The sequence below is a fragment of the Natrix helvetica genome, assembly GCF_964273705.1.
Source record: "Natrix helvetica genome assembly, chromosome: 6".
In the NCBI taxonomy this organism is placed as follows: Eukaryota; Metazoa; Chordata; class Lepidosauria; order Squamata; family Natricidae; genus Natrix; species Natrix helvetica.
In genome coordinates, this window is record NC_138553.1 from 85,351,848 (window position 1) to 85,370,398 (window position 18,551).

Below are 18,551 nucleotides of genomic sequence, written 5' to 3' on the forward strand. Positions count from 1 at the left end.
TCTAGGTATTTCTAGGTAGCAAAGGCACCCAGTTGCTCTGATCCGGGAAGGAAGAGCTTTTCTTTACATCGCAAAGCTACTTTGCTTGGGAGATTGGAGTGGATCTCTATCCAATCACCAGTGGAAGCTTTGCAGAAGAATGGAAGGAGGGTGTAAGTCCTCTAAACGAGTGTCTTTCTTCCTTTTATTTGTTCAGTCTCTCTCTCTCCTGCCTGCCTTCCAGAAGCTCAAGACAGATTGGACGTAGTCTCCCTTCATTTTATCCCAACACCAACTCTGTGGAGGGAGGACAAGAAGCAACGGATGGAAACCAATCAAGGAGTGAAGCAACCTAGAAATAAGGAGGAATATCCTGACAAATGAGAAAAATTAACCAGTGGGAAAAACTTTCCTCCAGAAGTTATGAGTGCTCCAACAATGGAGGTTTTTAGAAGGAGATTGGGCGACCATTTGTCTGACATGGGGGTAGAGGGCTTCCTGCCTGAGCAGGGGGATGGACTAGAAGACCTCCAAGGTCCTTTCCAACTCTGTTGTTCAGTTGTTCTGAGGGGTGGGTTGGCCTGAGGAATCGGGAGTGGCTTAAGAATCTTCTTCCGGTGAGCTTCCTGTGATTTGGAGTAGAGTTGAACGTGGTCCTGATCAGGTGCTTTACTCACTGGAGCATTTGGGCCACCTGCAGCCACACCGTCAAAAAGAAAGTGGTGGCAGTTGACCCACCTTTGTGTGAATGCAGATCAGACTTTCCCAACCTCAGCCGCTTTAAGGCGTTTGGGGCTTCCTCTCTGCTTCCACTGAGTCATTTGCTACAAGATGGATGGCAAATAAATTCAATAAACAAATAAATACCTTCACAAATGAATGAATAAATAAATTAATCCCCCAGAATTCCCCAGCCACACATGCTCAACAACACTTAACACTTTATATCCACTTTAAGGGACATGAAGTTATCTAAACTGCCTTTCTCCCCACAATGCTTAGCGTTCGTGACGTTAATAAACGGCTGTAAGTAGAAACAGTTCTTCACTTTTATTTTAAGATCGGGGGAAACAGTGGGGGGGGCCTTCTCCATGCCTCAGATCAACAGCTAAGCATGTAGACAATTTCCATGTTCTTTTTTCTCTTCTTCTTCTTTTTTTAAAAAAGTACATTTTTAACTGCTTGAGTAACAAGATGACTTTGCTTTGCTTGGCAGTAGCAGAAGTAAGATAAGCCGGTTTCTAAGACGGGAACCTGTGCAAACTCCCAGCCGAAGGTCGCCTTGTAATGACAACTGTTTCACTTTGGACACATTTTCATTCACAATGTTTATAAGCTCATTATTTGGACTGGCTACATTCTGGGAAGGGGGCTTATTGTTCTGTCACCAACAATTTGAAGGCACAAAAGAGAGTTTCATCATCTCGGTAATAATAATTATAAGAGCCACAATATTTTTAAAAGGCCTGTTTGTGCAGCTGTGCCTCCCGTCAAACCCTATTTGAAAATACTGCGTACAATTATGCCTTCCAAGCCCTAATGGGGCTGCCTTGTGCCTTTCGCGATTACATTGATGGCTAAGCTAGTCCTGGGACAGAGAATAGGGGGGCATTTCAAGGAAATGTATTTATTTATCCAATGCGCAGGGCTTCCCACATGTCAGGCAACACAGTGCATGATTTTCTCTTTTGGGAGAAGTCTCAAGCCCTTGGAATCGATGCTGTTTGGCTTCAGTCAAAGGGGCTAATGACTGCAGCTTTAGCGAAAACCGGGAGGCCAAATAAATAGGGCAATAACCGCTGCTCTCTGCCTCGAGGGGGCTTCTAAGCTGGAGGGCTTCAGATCAGGGGTCTCAATTTTTTTTTATTACCAGTTTGGTGGGTGTGGCTAGATGGGGGCGTGTGACTGAGTGGGTGTGGCTAACTTGGCATCACTCAAGCACACTCAGTCACATGACTCCCTCACCAAGCCATGCCCACCGAAATGGTGAAAAATTTTGATCGGAAGGGGGGGGCTCTCCAGCCTCACCGGAGCTAAGGGAGAACCTGCAAACGTAGACAAAAGTTTTTTGTCTTCTTCCCCGGCCCCCGGAAACACTCTGCAGGCTTCAGCAGGGCAGGGGGAAGGCAAAAATGCCCCCCCCCCTTTTGCAAATCAAGAGACGCATCCAGTCTGCGGGTTGTGAGTTTGAGACCCCTGGGCCTAGAGGTTTCCTGTAGTCTCAAGTCCACGGTTTGGTTCTCTTTTGGTTCAAAGTGGTGGCAGTTCTACCTTGATAGCCAAAATGACTATCTAGCCAAAGACTTCAGTAGCCTGAAAGTGGAAAGTTACGTATTTTGTACCAGATCTGTGGACATTTTTTTCCAAAGCTGGAAAGTTCAAAATGCTTATAGAGGTGACATAATCTCAGTTTTGATAAATGTGGAGCTTATTGGGGGGGGGGGATCAGCAACTGCTGTGCTAGCCTTCCTCTGCCCTGTGTCCTCTAGCAAGAGATCTTTGCTAACTCAACTGGGTTATCTTAACCAAGATCCTGCTGGGTGCCTGTATTTATAGAAGACACAAGGGATCCGTCTTTATACATTCTCGGTTCCAAGGATTTTCTTCGTTCCCTCACAGACTTGCTGCTTTCGAACAGCTGCATCCCGTTCCTGGGCTCGGCGGAAGGGCTGGATTTTCGGACTTTGCTCCTGGATGAAGAAAGGGGTCATCTCCTGCTTGGCGCCAAGGACCACATATTTCTGCTCAGCTTGGTCGACTTAAACAAAAATGGAAAGAAGGTCAGTCGATCATTGTGCGCCCGTATTTACAGAATCAACCGGTCTGCCTCTTAATCGATCTGCTTCCTCCCCCTGATTTTGTGGAAATATCGGATCACCCGTCCTGAGCCATCCTGTGGGTTTAATAATCTAAGCACCCAGGGTTACGTAGCTTGCTTTTAATAAACTGAGTTTGTCAGCCTGCGGACCCCGCGGAGAAGGAGAGCAATATAATAGCATAAATATCAGCTGGACGTTTGCCCTCGACGGAGCTAGAAAGTAAACAGTTGTAACATCTTTCTCTGCCTTTCCCCGGGTATTATGACAGCTCCATGCAAACAGGGTCAGTCTTCAGGCAGAAGGACTCATATTTCACTTCCCTCCAAGGGAAAGGACGGTTCCTATTGTTAGAAGTCACCGGAGACACCCTGGGGCCCTTAGCGTTAATGGGGGAGGAAGGCCTCACGTTTGATTTAGCTTGCTTCTTCTTTTCTTCCAGAACTGATTCTAGTTCCTTTCTGGAACTGGTTCTTTGCTCGGATGTTTTTTTAAAGAACAGCAGAGAAGCGCATATGCGCGGAGATGCTGAAGGCCCAACTGAGCGTTTATTGCCACCGTCTTTATTTGTTTGGGTGAAAATGGCTTTGGCTTTGCTGTCAGGAGCTCCAAGGATGTTAGATGGGAAGCAGAAGGGCTGAGCGGTGATAACTCCTTCCTATAAAATCTGAATAGGCATTGGGCATAATCCAAAGTGACTTGACTATAATCAGATACGCGTTTGAGATTTCATGGAAGAACATTTAAGAAGAAAAACACGAGGGCTTTTTTAAATTTTTGCTGGCTATTCCAAATTGGGTATTTCAAAGAGGGAAAATGTATGCGCTCAAATCACCCTTGGATTAGACTTTCCAAAAAAAAAAACTCATTGAAGATGCAGTTACACATTTTGGAGCACAATCCTTTCTTTCTTGGTCTGCTTCTGACGGGCTCTTATGATTCATGAGGGTGCAGTTCTCAGCGAACATGTTGTTTGCCATCTTTTGTCACAGTTCCATTGGATGGCAGCTCAGCCTTTCCCTCTTGCAGCAGAGGGAAAGAATCTCTGAAAAATGGTCCAAGAAGGCAAAATCATGGAGACATTGGACTATGGAGTCCTTGCTGTCCTCTGTGCCTGGTTCTTTGCTTGCAGACATTTCATTACCCAAGTAGGCAACATCATCAGTGACTCTTCTCTTCAGACATTAGAGCCAGCCCTGCTAGCTGAGGAATTCTGGGAGTTGAGAAATCCACTTATCTTAAAGTTGACAAAGTTGGGAAACAAGCATTAGACTGTAATGAAGTGAAGTAGGTCCACTTCAAGGAAGCAGTTCATACCATGAAGATAGCGTGGCTCTTTCAATTCAGTCTGGGTGGACTGGAACCACCTGAGACAGGTGCTGCGAGATACATGCCAGCCTTCTTCTCCTAGAACTTCCAGGCTGGACCTCAAGATGTGATGGAAATGCACCTCTCAAGAATTGTAGTTCCCAATCCATCTGAAGAACGCCTGGTTAGAGAATCTTGGTTTATCCTATGGAGACTCTCTACTCCAGTTGAAACACTGAAGGTTAAACCTAGCTATTATCTGCTTCATAGTTCAACGCAAGTTGAGCAGGACACACCATCGTTCTTTCTGGGGATTTTCAGACTGCCAAAAGGTTTGCGGCCTTCTCTTCCGTAGGTCCTGCTTTCCCTTGGATGTGGTTAGTCAGGCTGCCCCATGGGCCTCTGTTTACAGCTGGGCCGGTCTGTTTCTGATACGTTTCTCCCTGACCTCCATCGGCAGCCACTAGCGCTAACGGCAGCCTATTTTAAAGGTGAGCTCCTGTTCTGAATTATTCTCCCTAAATAGTGGTCTCAGGGAGATGCTGTGGTCTTTTGACAACCAGCCTGCCTCTTAAAATATCTCTGTATGGATTTATGCTTCTAGGATGAGACACTCCCCCCTCCCATCAATATCTCTTTTCTATTTTGTCCCTCCAACTACAATTTTTATGTCTGTCAAGGCCACGTGAGAGGCGCCAGGCTCGAAAGATGCTTCCTGGTAGCAGATGAGTGTTGGAATGCAACGTTTGTGTTGTGCTATGTTCGTCCAGTCAGGTTTGTGTTGGCTAGAGGCCACCTAGTCGCTTCAGAGCTTCCTGTAGGTGAGGAAACTGCATCCTTTGGGAGAATCCGGCCCTTCGCGTGCCTTGAAATTGCGTCATCGGACAAAATCCCCCCCCCCCCCCGGAGGGGTAAACCCTAGAGGGAAACATCCTGAATTAAAAGGCTGTGCGAAGTGCTTTTCCTGCAGCGATAGGAGGAAGGACGAGTGCAGAGCAAGAAAAGAGGAAAATGTCTGGCCTTTAACATGGCAGGAGAAAACGGAGGGCTCTAGGGGGAGATTTGGCACCATGGAATAAATACGGTCATTTTTTTTATTAGTTAGGAAAGCGTCTGCATACATTCCCCCATGAATAAATGCTGTTGTACCTTATAAATCTCCAGAAAATAGATGCTCTCCGAAAGGAACCAGTCAGCCTGCGGGATTCCCCGGAGAAGCCCAGCTAAATGATGCAATGCTGGGACTTGGAGCTTTAATGGCCTCTTCTGAGCATCAGGACACATATCTTGTTAGAACAATGTGCCCCCCATAGATTCTTCACAGTCTCCTCTTTGTCCATAATACGACTCTCCAACTCAGGGATTTCACCACAATGAGAGAGGATAATTTGGTAAAAGTCCTCCCTAAACACAGCGTGGAAGACTCATTTAAAATATTTATTTATCTTGACGTGTTTGTTGCATGTTTTTAAAGATGTTTTGTTACTTGGGAATGTAAATAGGGATTCAGCACACAGACACAGCGGAGTTGACATGGACGTTCACCCTGCTTTTGCTACAATGTGTTGCTATCGAAGAACAACAAAATGTTGACAAGCTGCCAACACGAAAGGCCTGTGAAGGCCAGAGGTAGTTGACGTACATCTGGGCAAAGAGATAAATAGATGGAGCTCTCTTATTTCGAGCCAGCTGGCTTGGAGAAGGCTAAAGGCTGTGGATGCATTGGACTTTCTCTGCCTTGTGGGACCTGAAGTGAGGTTAGCTTCATCCTTCTCAATGTCCAGGAAGCCACTCAAGAGCAGGCTTTGTCACCTGGGCCTGGGGCCCCAGGGCAACCTAAAACAGCTCCATGGCTCAATGGACAATTCGGAGCCCTGGTGGCACAGGGGTTAAAGTGCAGTATTTCAGGCAAATTCTGCCCCACTGCCAGCAGTTTGATCCTGACCGGCTCAAGGTTGACTCAGCCTTCCGTCCTTCCGAGGTGGGTAAAACGAGGACCCAGCTGGTTGGGGGCAAGAGGCTGACCCTGCAAACCGCTTAGAGAGAGCTGTGAAAGCACTGGAAAGTGGGATGTAAGTCTGAGCGCTATTCACTCTCTGCTGTTTGTGATTTGCCCATTTCACTGTCAATAATGATCCTTGATATTTTTATAGTGAATGCTTTTATATATTTGTTTTACTCGATTGTTGTACACTACCCAGGGTCACTTTTGAAATATGGCTGGCCATGTAAACCTAAAAAATAAATAAATAGAAATATTCAGTGCAATGTTTTCCATTGGAATTGTTCATGAGCCGTGAAAACCTCTTATGAAGATTCAGGGGGAATCTGAGTAACTAGCAATTTTGCTGACTACTAACCTTTTCTAACCAGCAATTTTACTGAAAGGGTTTAGTAAACCCTTTGGTGAGCTGAACTCTTAGTAAACCCTTTGGTGAGCTGAACATTAAGAGCTGAATCTCTTAATGCCTCTTAATAACATTTGTCAGTCAGTAAAAGTACTGGCCAGGTGCCTTCTCATTTCTGGATGTCATAGACTAACATGGCTTAGAATTGGTCCTGGAAAAAAAGGCTGTTCCCCTGGAAATTCCCTGCCTAAAGGAATAAAGACAAGTGAGCCATACAAGTGAGAGAATAACATCATTTTTCAATCACATTTCAGCCCCTGTACAGATGGCTGGAGAATCTCAGCACCAAGGAGGGAGAGTCACGCCTGCTCTCTGAGTCATGCTTTGCTTTTTGAAGCCAAACAACCCCCCTCCCCATATCTGATTTCCATTCTCCTCTTCCTTAGCCATCTGACATTTTCATTCCACCCAAGTGGACAGTGGTAAATCCATCACTAGGCCAGCTACCCGTTTTCCGTGTGGAAAACATGTCACTCTACATATTGTGAGTTGCCTTCTCCCTTCTAAGTTGAGTTGCAATCTCAGTATCAAAGCAGCGACTATATTTTTTTAACATAACAGGAACAATCTGAGCCATCCTTCACTTTCTCCGCTTCGCTTTTGAAAAGGACTCGTAAATCAGCCCCATGGAAATATTCCCTGCTCCCATCACGTGTGGCTCATTAGCTCCAGATTTATGGGACGCCTGGTGTTTCCCCTTCCATCTGGAGGACCCTGTTCCTCCTGCAGGGGAGTCCCCCAGAGGAAAAGCTTATCAGTGGCCATGGGTCACCAGGAGGGCTCAGCTACGTATTGATCCCGGTGTCAAAGGCCACGTGCAGTGAAACGTGAGTGGAAGGAGCCACAGCTTCGTCTCCTACAGTCACAGAATGGGAAGGAGTTGTTGAGTTGTTAAGTCTGCTTAATGGCCATCTAGTTTCCTTCCTTGGTAAGGAAAGCTACCCTCCTTCTGAACTGGCCATACAATTAGAAAGGCTGTGTCTCCCCCCCCCCCAAAAAAAATAGTCAATCAGAATCTGTCTCCCAAAAGTTTGTTATTCCCTGTCCTGCCATTGAGAACAAGAGAGAACCAGCCTTAAGCCGCTTCTGTCTGATGTGCTTTCAACAATTTCAAAAAGGGATTGATGACGTAGTTGACTTAGTTTCTAAAGGCTGAACCAACTGAGGATCCAATCTATTCTTCCAAACTTCTCTCTCTCTCCCTCTCTCCAGAATTATGCCTTGCCTTTTAGTTTACACCAGCTTTGAAGGTAGTTGCAGCAATTAAAAAAAGAACATAAATTATAATAATAAAACGATGCAGTTTAAATCAAAGCCAACATTTAAAATTCATGTCATTGAAAGACAGTTATAAACTTGGCCCAGTTTTTCTGGGGACAACAAAAATGTAAATGCGTAGGGTGCAAACCCCATTCACACTGAGTCAGCCTTAATAGGGATTGCACCCTAAAGCTGTATACATTTACAAATAAGTACTGTTATAAGTGAATGTCAATAACAGATCTCAAAGTTTATTCTTAGAGTTTTTTATCTTTACGGTTGTTAATCATCAAGGCATGTTTTTATGCAGGTATAAAATCTAAATGCGAATGTAATGGGTGAACAGCATGCTTAGACTTCGCCTTCCTCAAAAACGAAGCTTTAAATGAAAGCACCCAATAAAGGAAATAAAACTCAAAATAAAAAAGGAAGGGAAAATAATAATAATCCGAGTGATCAGTTGGGTGAGGAATGGAAGGAGGACATTGAAGAAATGGAAGACAAAATGTTATTTTTTAAAGGTTTTCAGGCATTTTATTTACCCACAATTATATATGTTTTGAGATATAGATAGTACACCCAACTAATGGATGCTTCTCCAGGAGGCATTTTTAATGCAATCAGGAGTTTTGTTTTTTTTTAAAGTGTTTTTTATTTGACATTTTCCAAACATTAAAATCACAATTACACTTTTACAGCTTTCCATTATTGGTATTTCTTTTTTCTGATTTCAGGTTTTCCATGTTATGTATAAGATAATAGAATGGAAAATGGAAAACGCGATCAGGACTTTTAATGCGTTCTAGCTGAATTTTAATTTTAAATGTAGCTGCTGATTGCATATTTTATTTTATTGAATGTGCTTAATGCTTGTTAAATATTTTACCTTCTTTCACATCAGATTTTAGTATATTGAGAGCCAGGAAAATCTTGTTCTTTGAAAGGTGATGACCAGCGTTTTAAAAAAACCAACGCATCGTCCATGCGGTTTTTGTCCAGACATGAAATTATTGCAAAATTGTTATTTTTTTCATGGGACTGCTGTGGGGGGGGGAAGGGGGGAGGAGGAAACGATACCTTTCAGGTAGGCGAGGATCCTGTGGCTGTTGAATGCCAGCTCCGTCCTGAGCGTAGGTCTGGGCCTGCACAGAGGGAGGCGGGGGTTTAGTCACAGGCTGCCTCATCCTTGCATTGAGGTCTTTGGATGCTGATGTAATAGAGAAGTGAATGTATAAATATAATTTAAGTCAAGAATAACAAAATCATCTGATCCTAAGACCCATTTCTAAATGAATTGCAGATATTTTGGCCCGCAGCAAAGGAAAAAGTGGATTTATGTAAACTAGCCGGGAAAGATGCCCATGTAAGTATGTTGCTTTTTCTTTCCCTCTCGGTCTTCTTACGATTGCAATCTGTGCACTGGGGGAATCGGGTGGCCTGAAATGCACGCGGTTCTTAACGTCTCTTTCATTTGATCTCTAGCAAAGCCTCGGCTGCGGAGCTCATGGCAGTGTTGGCACAGCGCTGTCCCTGGGGGTTATATCTGGTTTACTCATGGTTTACTCAGCCTGGTTTACACCCACCCTGAGTCAGAAGGGGCTCCCTGGCTGCACTTAACAGGGCTGCGTGTCCTTCGCCACAAAGAGACGCTCGTTAATTTCTCCTGCAGCCATAAATAAAACGATTAGTCAAAAATGTTGCCACCGTCAAAGCAGGAGCCATTTTGGTTGGGATTAATGCTCCACTGAAGATTTCCTCTGCGTTTTTCAGTGTTTTTCAATCTCTTTGCTCCTGATGCCCAAGGGGGCTATAATGAGATGTTGCATTCAGACGTTGGTTTGGCCAAGAAGTCCACTCCATCCGTCATCTCATGGCAGCTCAATCACGCAAATGAAAATCAGACAGGAGGGGAAAAAGCATTGCTGCCATTTTTCATGGAAAGCCCCCTTGAATATATTATTTCATCCCTCCAAGATTTGTTATTTCACAGAATCAGAGTGGATAACTTGAAAAAGGGTCTTAGAGACATCTAGTCTAGGAGATACAAAATTAACTATAAAGGCTCTCCTTGTGCTCCAATCAGAGGCCCTCACCTGCTGAGGAAATCTATTGTTGAACAGCTTTTATCGTAGGACTTTTTTTCTTGATATCTAACCAGAATCTAATGGTTTAAACCAGGGATGTCCAACCTTGGCAACTTTAAGACTTGAGGACTTCAACTCCCAGAATCCCCAGATAACAAGACTGGCTGGAGAATTCTGGGAGTCGAAGTCCACAGGTCTTAACGAGGCCGAGTTTGGACATCTTTGGTTTAAACCCATATTGTTGTTGTTTTGTCTTGTGAGGAAAACAATCGGGATAATTCTTTCCTGTCTTCTACATGACTCTTGACAAAGTTATCATGGCATCTTGTAGGCTTCTCTTCTTTGCAGCCCAACGGCATTCAACCCTTCCATTCTTCAGAAAGAAATCTCTGATCAGGCTGCAGTTCATCGCTGGCCTAAAAAGAGATGTCCACAATTGGACACAAAGTTTGGGGTCCATCACGAAGAGGAATCAGAATGCTTTTTTAAAAAAAACTTCAACGCTTTGATTTCACTCCACTTTCTCTTTTATGCTTCCATCTGGTATTCTGAATATTAGTTTCTTTTTGCTAAAGAAAAAAACCCCTTTCACCATTATTCCCCTAATGGCATTACAATATGTGGAATGTTGTACTGGAAATGTTATGAAGATGTGATTTGCTGCAAGAAGCCACCTAAGGATGATCAGGAAGAGAGAAAGGAAGCTGGAATTGGATATGCAGCAACCTGCTTCTTCTCATACATCACCTGGACATGTTCCCCCCCCCCCCCCCACACACACCTTTTTGTTCCAGCTTATGTTGTCCCTCTTCAAAGTCAATACTGAAACTTTTCCAGTAACATCAACCGCAGGTCTTTTCCCAGACTCCCACTCCATAAATGACATAAATTGATTTTCCAGCCGATTGTCCCTCCTTTGAGGGCAATCTAGCTGTCGAGAATACATTGTAGACAAATTATCATTATGATGTATTTGTTTGATGCAGCTCCCGAATGCCGCTCTCTTCCTGTTCTGTCTGAACTACGTCCACCTCTTCGCTCTTGTTTTCTTCTCTCTCTTTCTCTCCATCCCTTCCCATGGCAGATGGTGGAGCTGAACTTCCCCTGACATCTGCAGGTGCCGTTTGATTCCTAGACTGCAGGAAACTTCATATCATCTCAAGGCAAAGGAAGGGTGATGGAGGAAGCCTCCCCTCTCCCCGCTCCTGCAGGGACATTGTTTTAGTTCACCCTTGTAGACCTAGCCAGATAAGGCTGGCAGGAACCCTTTTCTCCTTGGGCCTCGGCATCTCTTCTAGACCACATCCGTTGGAACGAGCAAGCAGCTGGCCAAAAAGCCCCCTGGCTTTTCCTCAGCTACGAAGCTGTGCTGATATAGGACCTGTCCTGCTCAGCTAATCACGGGGATTTTGTCCAGCTGGTAAAAGACAACCCAGCCAGCTCTGGCCACTCCACCCACCACCTCCTACATGGATCCATCTGATGGGACTTTTCTTCCAAGTCTCCGTGGGTCCAGCTTTTACACCCAGCTTTGGCTCGCTAAAGTCGTGCTTTTGGTTTCTACTGAGACCAGCGACACGAGGGGCTTCCTGCTGCCGGCCATGGCAAGGAAGGTGAATAAAATGGGCTGCAAAATGAATTCAGGGCGGCTTGCTGGTATTTTTGACCAACCGGGCTGTTTTTTGAGACAAAAGGAAGGGAAAGTGCCTGAGGATGGTCAAGCCAAAGAGTTCTGGCCACGAAGTAGAACTTTGCTTCTACTTCAAAAAATTAGTATATCCATATTTCTTGCAGAATAAGGGATTTGCTGCACAGCAGGCTGCAAAATACATTCAACTCTCAAATGAAGGTTATTAAAAGAGAAACCAACGGGTGGTAGGCTAATGTGGGCTGCTGGGCCTGGAAATGCCCCCCGTGTGATTAATGTATAGAAGCAAAACCTCTGATAAGACGTTTCCCTTCTTCCAAACACTTTGAATCAGGGCTCTGACCCAGCAGCCTTTGGGGAGGGCACGTGAGGAGGACCCTAGTCAGGCAGAAAGGCTCAGCTGCCGGAGGGTGGCCAAGACCCTTGGCTTGGAGGGAAAAGGGCAGCCTTCATTACAAGGGCAGTAAGCAGGCTCCCCCTCCCACCACCCACCCTCTGAAGTCAACAGGAGTTGGGACACACCCAGGCACCGTCTGTCCCGCAACCCTTTTTGATTTCTGTGGAAATTGAGCAATTCCCGAGCAAAGGAGGTTGACAGGAGAAGACTTCCAAAGGGATACGACAGCCATTTCTGCAGTCCTCCGTGACTGATTTAAAGAGAGCGGCCCTGAAGATGAAACCTACTCTAGACCAGGGGTGAGTTGCTGCCGGAATCACTGCCAGTTTGGCGTGCAAAACGTTCCATGTGCGTGAACATTTGCACCTAAAAAGGGAGTGATGCAATGAAAATAGTTCTGCGCATGCGCAGAACCGAAGATCAAAATGGCGGCGCTGGAGGAGAAGCACTTCGGGGCGTGGCAGGCCTGGGTCCCTGCCGGTTCCAGCAACCCAAGCAGCCAAGTTACTACCAGTTCGGCTGAACTTATCCGAACTAGTAGGAACCCACCTCTGCCCCAACCCCTTTTAATTCAAGAAGGTGGGGGATGAAAGGATCCGATGAGTGATGTGCTTGTAACCCTTCTGAGATAAAGCTGCTTAATATCCCTTTTTCGCCTCTGCTATTGTCTGTTCCTGTCACCTCTTGCTGCCCACGGCCCCCTTCCTCACACAGGGGCTGACTGAAGACATTCGGTTTGACCTGGTTACAATAAGCAAGTGGGTATTCAAAAGATGCATCCCCATCCCCTTGTAAGCCCCCTTTCTTGGGAGAAAAGCAGCGCTTTATTGATTCGGGCAACACAAAAACCTCCCAAGCAGAGTGTGAAAGCCAGGGGTTATTTTTAAGTATAATGAGCCCTCTTCACCAGCTGGCAGCCTTGCAGGAGAAATGCAACTGCTCCCCTTCTCGGTGCCTTCCCTGAGTGTTGTGTAGCAGCATTCTGGGCTGCCCTCTGGATGTTAATAGCCGCTGATGTGGCCTGTCCTTCTTTTCACAATAGACGGAATGTGCCAACTTCATCAGGGTCCTTCAGCCTTACAACAGGACTCATGTTTACGTCTGTGGTACAGGAGCTTTTCACCCGGTCTGTGGCTACATCGATCTCGGGACACACAAAGAGGTAATTTAATCCTTCCCCAAATGGACCATGACTTTTCCTAGCATCCATCATTTCCATGGAAATTAAAAAGAAGAAGAAATAGAGAGAGAGAGTGTACAAGGTCTTATAAAAATGATCTGAGCAGATGCTGCCGTCAACCAGGCAGGGTGAGGGGTTTTTACCAAATCGTGTAAGAATTTATGTTCTCACATTTTTGAATATTGATATGTTGGCCAACCTCAGATGAGGTGATTAATGTGGTTGGGTACAGACGTGCTTTTATCAGGTGATTGATGGTCTCGGGAGCACATTTGAGCCCATCAGATGCCTTTTGCCAGCAGGGGGTGGCAGTAAATGAAAGGAAAACACCCCCGGAATCCTTTTGAATAGGCTGTGGGCAGAGTCTCCCCTCCGGAGCTCCATCATTCCCCTTCTGGTGCCTGCTGAGCCAAGATTCCCCTTGAAGATTTTGTCCATCTCTCAGCATTATGGATGAGCGGTGAAATTAGATTTACAGAGTTCATAGTCAGTGATGGAGGAGGAGGAGGAGGAGGAAGATTATGGTACCAAATATCTGCTCTGAAATTGAAACGTGGTCACCACCCCACAAACCAACATGGAAAGTGAAGTAGAAATACTTTATCTCTGTTGTCTTAAAACTTTTTTCTCTCTGCATAAATAAAAAAATCTACAGTAGCATCATTTTTTTTCTATTTTGTTCTGTATCTCGAAAAGGCCAGATAGCTGCTATATTAATTCTGTTAATTATCAAGAAATATGACCACATTTCCTTGGCGATGTCTAGACTCTAATCTGAGGGCTGTCTTCCAGTCAGCCTTGGGGATACCTGCCGATAACGTTCCCTAGGAAAAATAAATGTCTGGCTAGAGAGCAGATTCCTTCCAACCTGATTTTAAGCTTTCTGGGTCCTTTTCCAAGAGGTTTGCATACTTTTGTACAACGTGATTACGAGTCTAGGCCGGCTGCCACCAAAGTTCATGCCAAATTTAATCTAAATTCCATAGGAGTCTCTCGGTCATACCTATAATAAACACATGGGGGTAAGTGCAGGTGGGATGGAAGCTGTCACCGTCCTGTCCAGTTGGTTAAATGTCCCAGAGAGAAATCTGGCCAGCTGATAACTCTCTGAGAGGGCAGAATTCTGCGAGGGTTTTAGCCACCCGAGTGCGAAGGTCTTTCTCTGGCCTTTCTTCTGAGCAGCATTAAAGAGATGCCACCTTGGGGATAACAGGTGGCAAAGGCCGTTCATAGCCCTGGATACTTTCCCCTCCGCCTGACCCGGGAAGGGCACCGTTTAAAATGATGGATTTGGACCGAATGCTTTATAAATGAGTTGGGCCAATTGGAAACTGGAAGGATCACAGCTCCAACATTGCTGGAGGTTGTTAGGTTGTGTAACTTGGCTCTGTTCTCCATGAATTGCTCTGGCACCCTCTGTCCTTTCTAAAAACCAAAAAATACTTTTTCTGGGAAACGTCTAAAAGCCTGTTTTCTTTTGCAGTATTTCTTTTACTCTGTCACTGCTGGACAGGTAGGTTGTATTTGAGGCAGTCTTGATGTAGCCAGAAAACAGTCAGGGGAAGTGCTAAGTAGCCTAGCTTTGGTCTAAAAAATATATATATATAGTGTTTGGTTATAATTATATCAGTGTAGTCAATGGATGTGTACTCAAACCTAATTCATCATGTCTCCATTTGCACCCAATGGGCAGTTGGCAATCCCAACCCCAACCGTAACCCCTTGCTAGACATTTGACTCTTTCCTGGCCTTAGAAGAGAATATTCTTTCAGCAGCAAATGTGTCTGTAGAGCTTTTCAGGGAAGGGCGAAGAGCATTTGAAGAAGGGCTTCTGAAAACAGAGACCTCCATGCAAGCCATTCATTAATTATAGACATCTGTAGAGTGGATTGAAGCTCATAATCTACTCTACTTCTTCTTCACTTCTTTATCTTGCTTTAAATCCAAGAGGAAGCACATAACACTCTTTCCTCCAATATTCTCTCCCAGCAGAGGGAGGGGGGAAGGTAAGGGTGGGATTGAGTGTCTGATCCAAATCAGCTCCAGGACCTCCATGGCTGAGGTGTCTCCTGGGTCTCCTCAGTTCTGGTCTCCAGATCTCCTCAGTCCTAGTTCAACAGTATAATGGCCGACTGTCTTTAAATCCAGACTTCCTCCCACCTGAAGCATTGAATTAATGGATGTGTCTCCTTTCTGTGCAGGATGTCATGTTCAGATTTAATACTCACAACTTGGAATCCGGCAGGCTAAAATGCCCCTTTGATCCCCAGCAGCCTTTCGCATCGGTCATGGCAGGTAAGAATTCCTCTCCCAAGAGGCGATTTTTCTGTCACTTGGCTAAGACGGATACATGTTTGAGTTTTTCTTTTCTTTTAAAATGGGATGGGTTTTTTTAAATTCCTTTCTGCTGAATCTGTTAATAACCAGACTGGATGTCTGTGGAGGCTCTCAGTCATGCATGGTCGTGGTTGTCCCAAAAGTTCTTTTTCAAGAGGCAACTGGACTTTCTTTCTTTTTCCCTTGAAGACTTTTCGCTTCTCATCCAAGAAGCTTCGTCAGTTCTGGAGCTCCTTGGATGGGAAGCAAAATGTCTTCAAGGAGAAAAAACAAGAAAACAAGCACCTTTGGGACAACTAGAGTGGACTGGTCACCGTTAGTCTTTGCAAAACTGCATCCCAGCTTCCTAGGGAGAAGGAAGGCAAGTGCTGGAGCGGAGGTCTTCTCTCCCTAGAGCAGCGGTTCTCAACCTATGGGTCGCAACCCCTTTGGGGGTCGAATGGCCCTTTCACAGGGGTCGCCTAAGACCATCGGAAAGCACCTATTTACGATGGTCTTAGGAACCGAAACACCTGTGTGCCAGTGTTTGGAGCCAGGGGAGAAGCGGTGGTGGCAGGTGCTGCCTTGTGAAAGGGAGGGGCTACCTGACAGGAGCGGCGGGGCGAGGACAGCCGGCGACCAGCCAATTGTGACACAAGAGGCACCGGCGGGCGGATCCGATGGCTGTGCTTGACGAGGGGAGGGGGGAGAGTGGAGCACCTGAGAGGTGGCCGGCCCGAGCTCGGTCTCCCAGCGGCAAGGGGAGGGGACGCCGGGAAGAAGGAGCCGAGAATGGAGGCGGGAGGGATGGCGACAATGTCCCTTCAGTCCGCAGCCTCCTCTTCCTCCTCCTCCTCGGAGACTCGGAAGTTCACGTGGGCGCTCTGCGGCAGCTGTCTCCAGGCATTCGGGTTTTCCCTTTTCTGTAAAAACCGTCCATTCACAAGGAGACCCGCCTTCGTTTCCTTCCCACCATATCTATGAATGAATGAGAGGTTGGAAAACTTGGGATCGAGAGGATTCCGGGAGTTTAGGGGCGGAGGGGAAAAAAGGAAGCCGTCACAAAAGATCTTCAGCCGCTTTGGAAAAAAATAGAGCACTACATCTTTTTAGTTTTAAGTTTTAAGCTTCTATGCTTAGAATAGAATGGAATGGAACAGGAAAATGGAATGGGAATGAAATAGGAATAGGATGGAATAGAATAGAATGAAATCGGAATAGAAACGTTTATTGGTGACGTGTGATAAGACACACAAAGAATTTATCCCCAGTGCACCAACTCACTGTACGTATAAACAGCAAGTAATAGGTCATAGGTCAAAATAATAGTTACAATCGTTAGTTACAAACAACAATTGATAAATCATAAAGAACCAGTAGGTCAAGATGAAAAATAGGAGGGGAAATCCAACCTAGTACTGGATTTCTCTTTGACCGACCCTTTTTTTTTTACTGTCTTTCTTCTCCGTTCAAATTGTAATAATGAAAATACATCCTGTATATCAGGTATTTACATTACGATTCGTAACAGTAGAAAAATTACAGTTATGAAGTAACAACGAAAATAATTTTATGGTTGGGGTTCACCACAACATGAGGAACTGTATTAAAGGGTCGCGGCACTGGGAAGGTTGGGAACCATTGGTCTAGAGGTTCTTCATCCTTTAGACCGAGAATCTTACCTGCTCAGATCGTGGTAGCTGGAGCAGGGTGTCTTCCTTGGAAATATATATTAGGGGGCAGAGGGGCAAGGAAGGTTCTGGAAGCATTGCAGGGCTGGAACTAAGACAGCCTTCCTTCTGGGGCTCTGCACATTATAATCAATAAAAGATCAATATCATGTCATCACAGTAAAATCATATTGTTTAGTTATGATGAAGTGAAAACTTTGGAGTAAGGCCAGGGTTTCCTGGTGCACAAACCTCACAGATGTGTTTAGTAATTCATATCCCTGAGAAGCTTCGTGAGCGAGCAGCAGACTCCTTCCATTGTACTGCATATAAAAATAATCAGAAGAATAGATGCTTTTTGTAGCTAGAAAACATTTGCAAGCTCAGTAGATTTTTTGCTGGTTTTTAGGGCAGCTTGCAAAAACACCTGCTTGGCTGATCTCTTAGATTCTCTTGGAAGATACATCTTGCTATGCTCTGCCTGCCAATTTCTATTGCTGAACCCATCTTGAGCCGCTAAAATAATCATGGTATAAACCTCTCCGATTAACAAATAACCAGGCATAGAACAGAAAGCAGGAAACAATTTGTGCTTATCTATAAGGACTTGGAGGAGAGAGAGATGCTTTTAGCTTCTCCTACAAATGTTCAGATTTTCAAAATATATTTCCACCTGACAATCTAGATTCCATATAAACAAATATTTCTTTAAAATAAACTCTATTTTAAGGAGATTATTATAAATGGTTGATTAAGAATATTCATGTGCATTGTAGGATAGGAAAAGGGCACCACTCATGTTTAGAGATTAGCATCATTGAAGTGCCATAAATCTGCTTAAGCATAGCAACAGAAGTGAAATTGATGTGTTATGTTCTACAAGAATTTAATATTAAGAATTTGATTGTGAGGGCATAAATACTAAAACTGACCTTCATTCTAGCCTTAAAGTTACTTTCTGACAAATGACGTCATTGATCAATGATGGAACAAAGCTTTTTCAACCATCTAACAAAATGGAATTCAATGGTAAAAAAAGTCAGGTTCTACATTTAGGCAAGAAAAACGAAATGCACAGGTACAGTATAGGTGGTACCTTCCTCAATGGTAGTAACTGTGAAAGGGATCTTGGAGTCCTAGTGGACAACCATTTAAATAGGAGCCAGCCGTGTGCAGCAGCTGCCAAAAAAGCCAACACAGTTCTAGGCTCCATAAATAGAGGGATAGAATCAAGATCACATGAAGTGTTAATACCACTTTACAAGGCCAAGGTAAGACCACACTTGGAATATGGCATTCAGTTCTGGTTGCCACAATGTAAAAAAGATGCGGAGACTCTAGAAAGAATGCAGAGAAGAGCAACAAAGATGATTAGGGGACTGGAGACTAAAACATATGAAGAACGGTTGCAGGAACTGGGTATGTCTAGTTTAATGAAAAGAAGGACTAGGGGAGACATGATACCAGTCTTCCAATATCTCAGGG

The 18,551-nt window shown here is 44.8% G+C and overlaps 1 protein-coding gene across 5 annotated transcripts in view; it reads left to right on the forward strand.

Annotated features, from left to right (window-relative positions):
• SEMA3D (semaphorin 3D) overlaps nt 1–18,551 on the forward strand; it is a 119,115-nt gene that overhangs the window by 48,085 nt on the left and 52,479 nt on the right. For all 5 annotated transcript variants that reach the window (XM_081957239.1, XM_081957242.1, XM_081957240.1 and 2 more), the window contains exons 3-6: nt 2,599–2,759; nt 9,072–9,134; nt 12,943–13,062; nt 15,282–15,375. In XM_081957239.1, the coding sequence (XP_081813365.1) occupies nt 2,599–2,759; nt 9,072–9,134; nt 12,943–13,062; nt 15,282–15,375 (438 nt within the window). The remainder of the gene's footprint in view (nt 1–2,598; nt 2,760–9,071; nt 9,135–12,942; nt 13,063–15,281; nt 15,376–18,551) is intronic.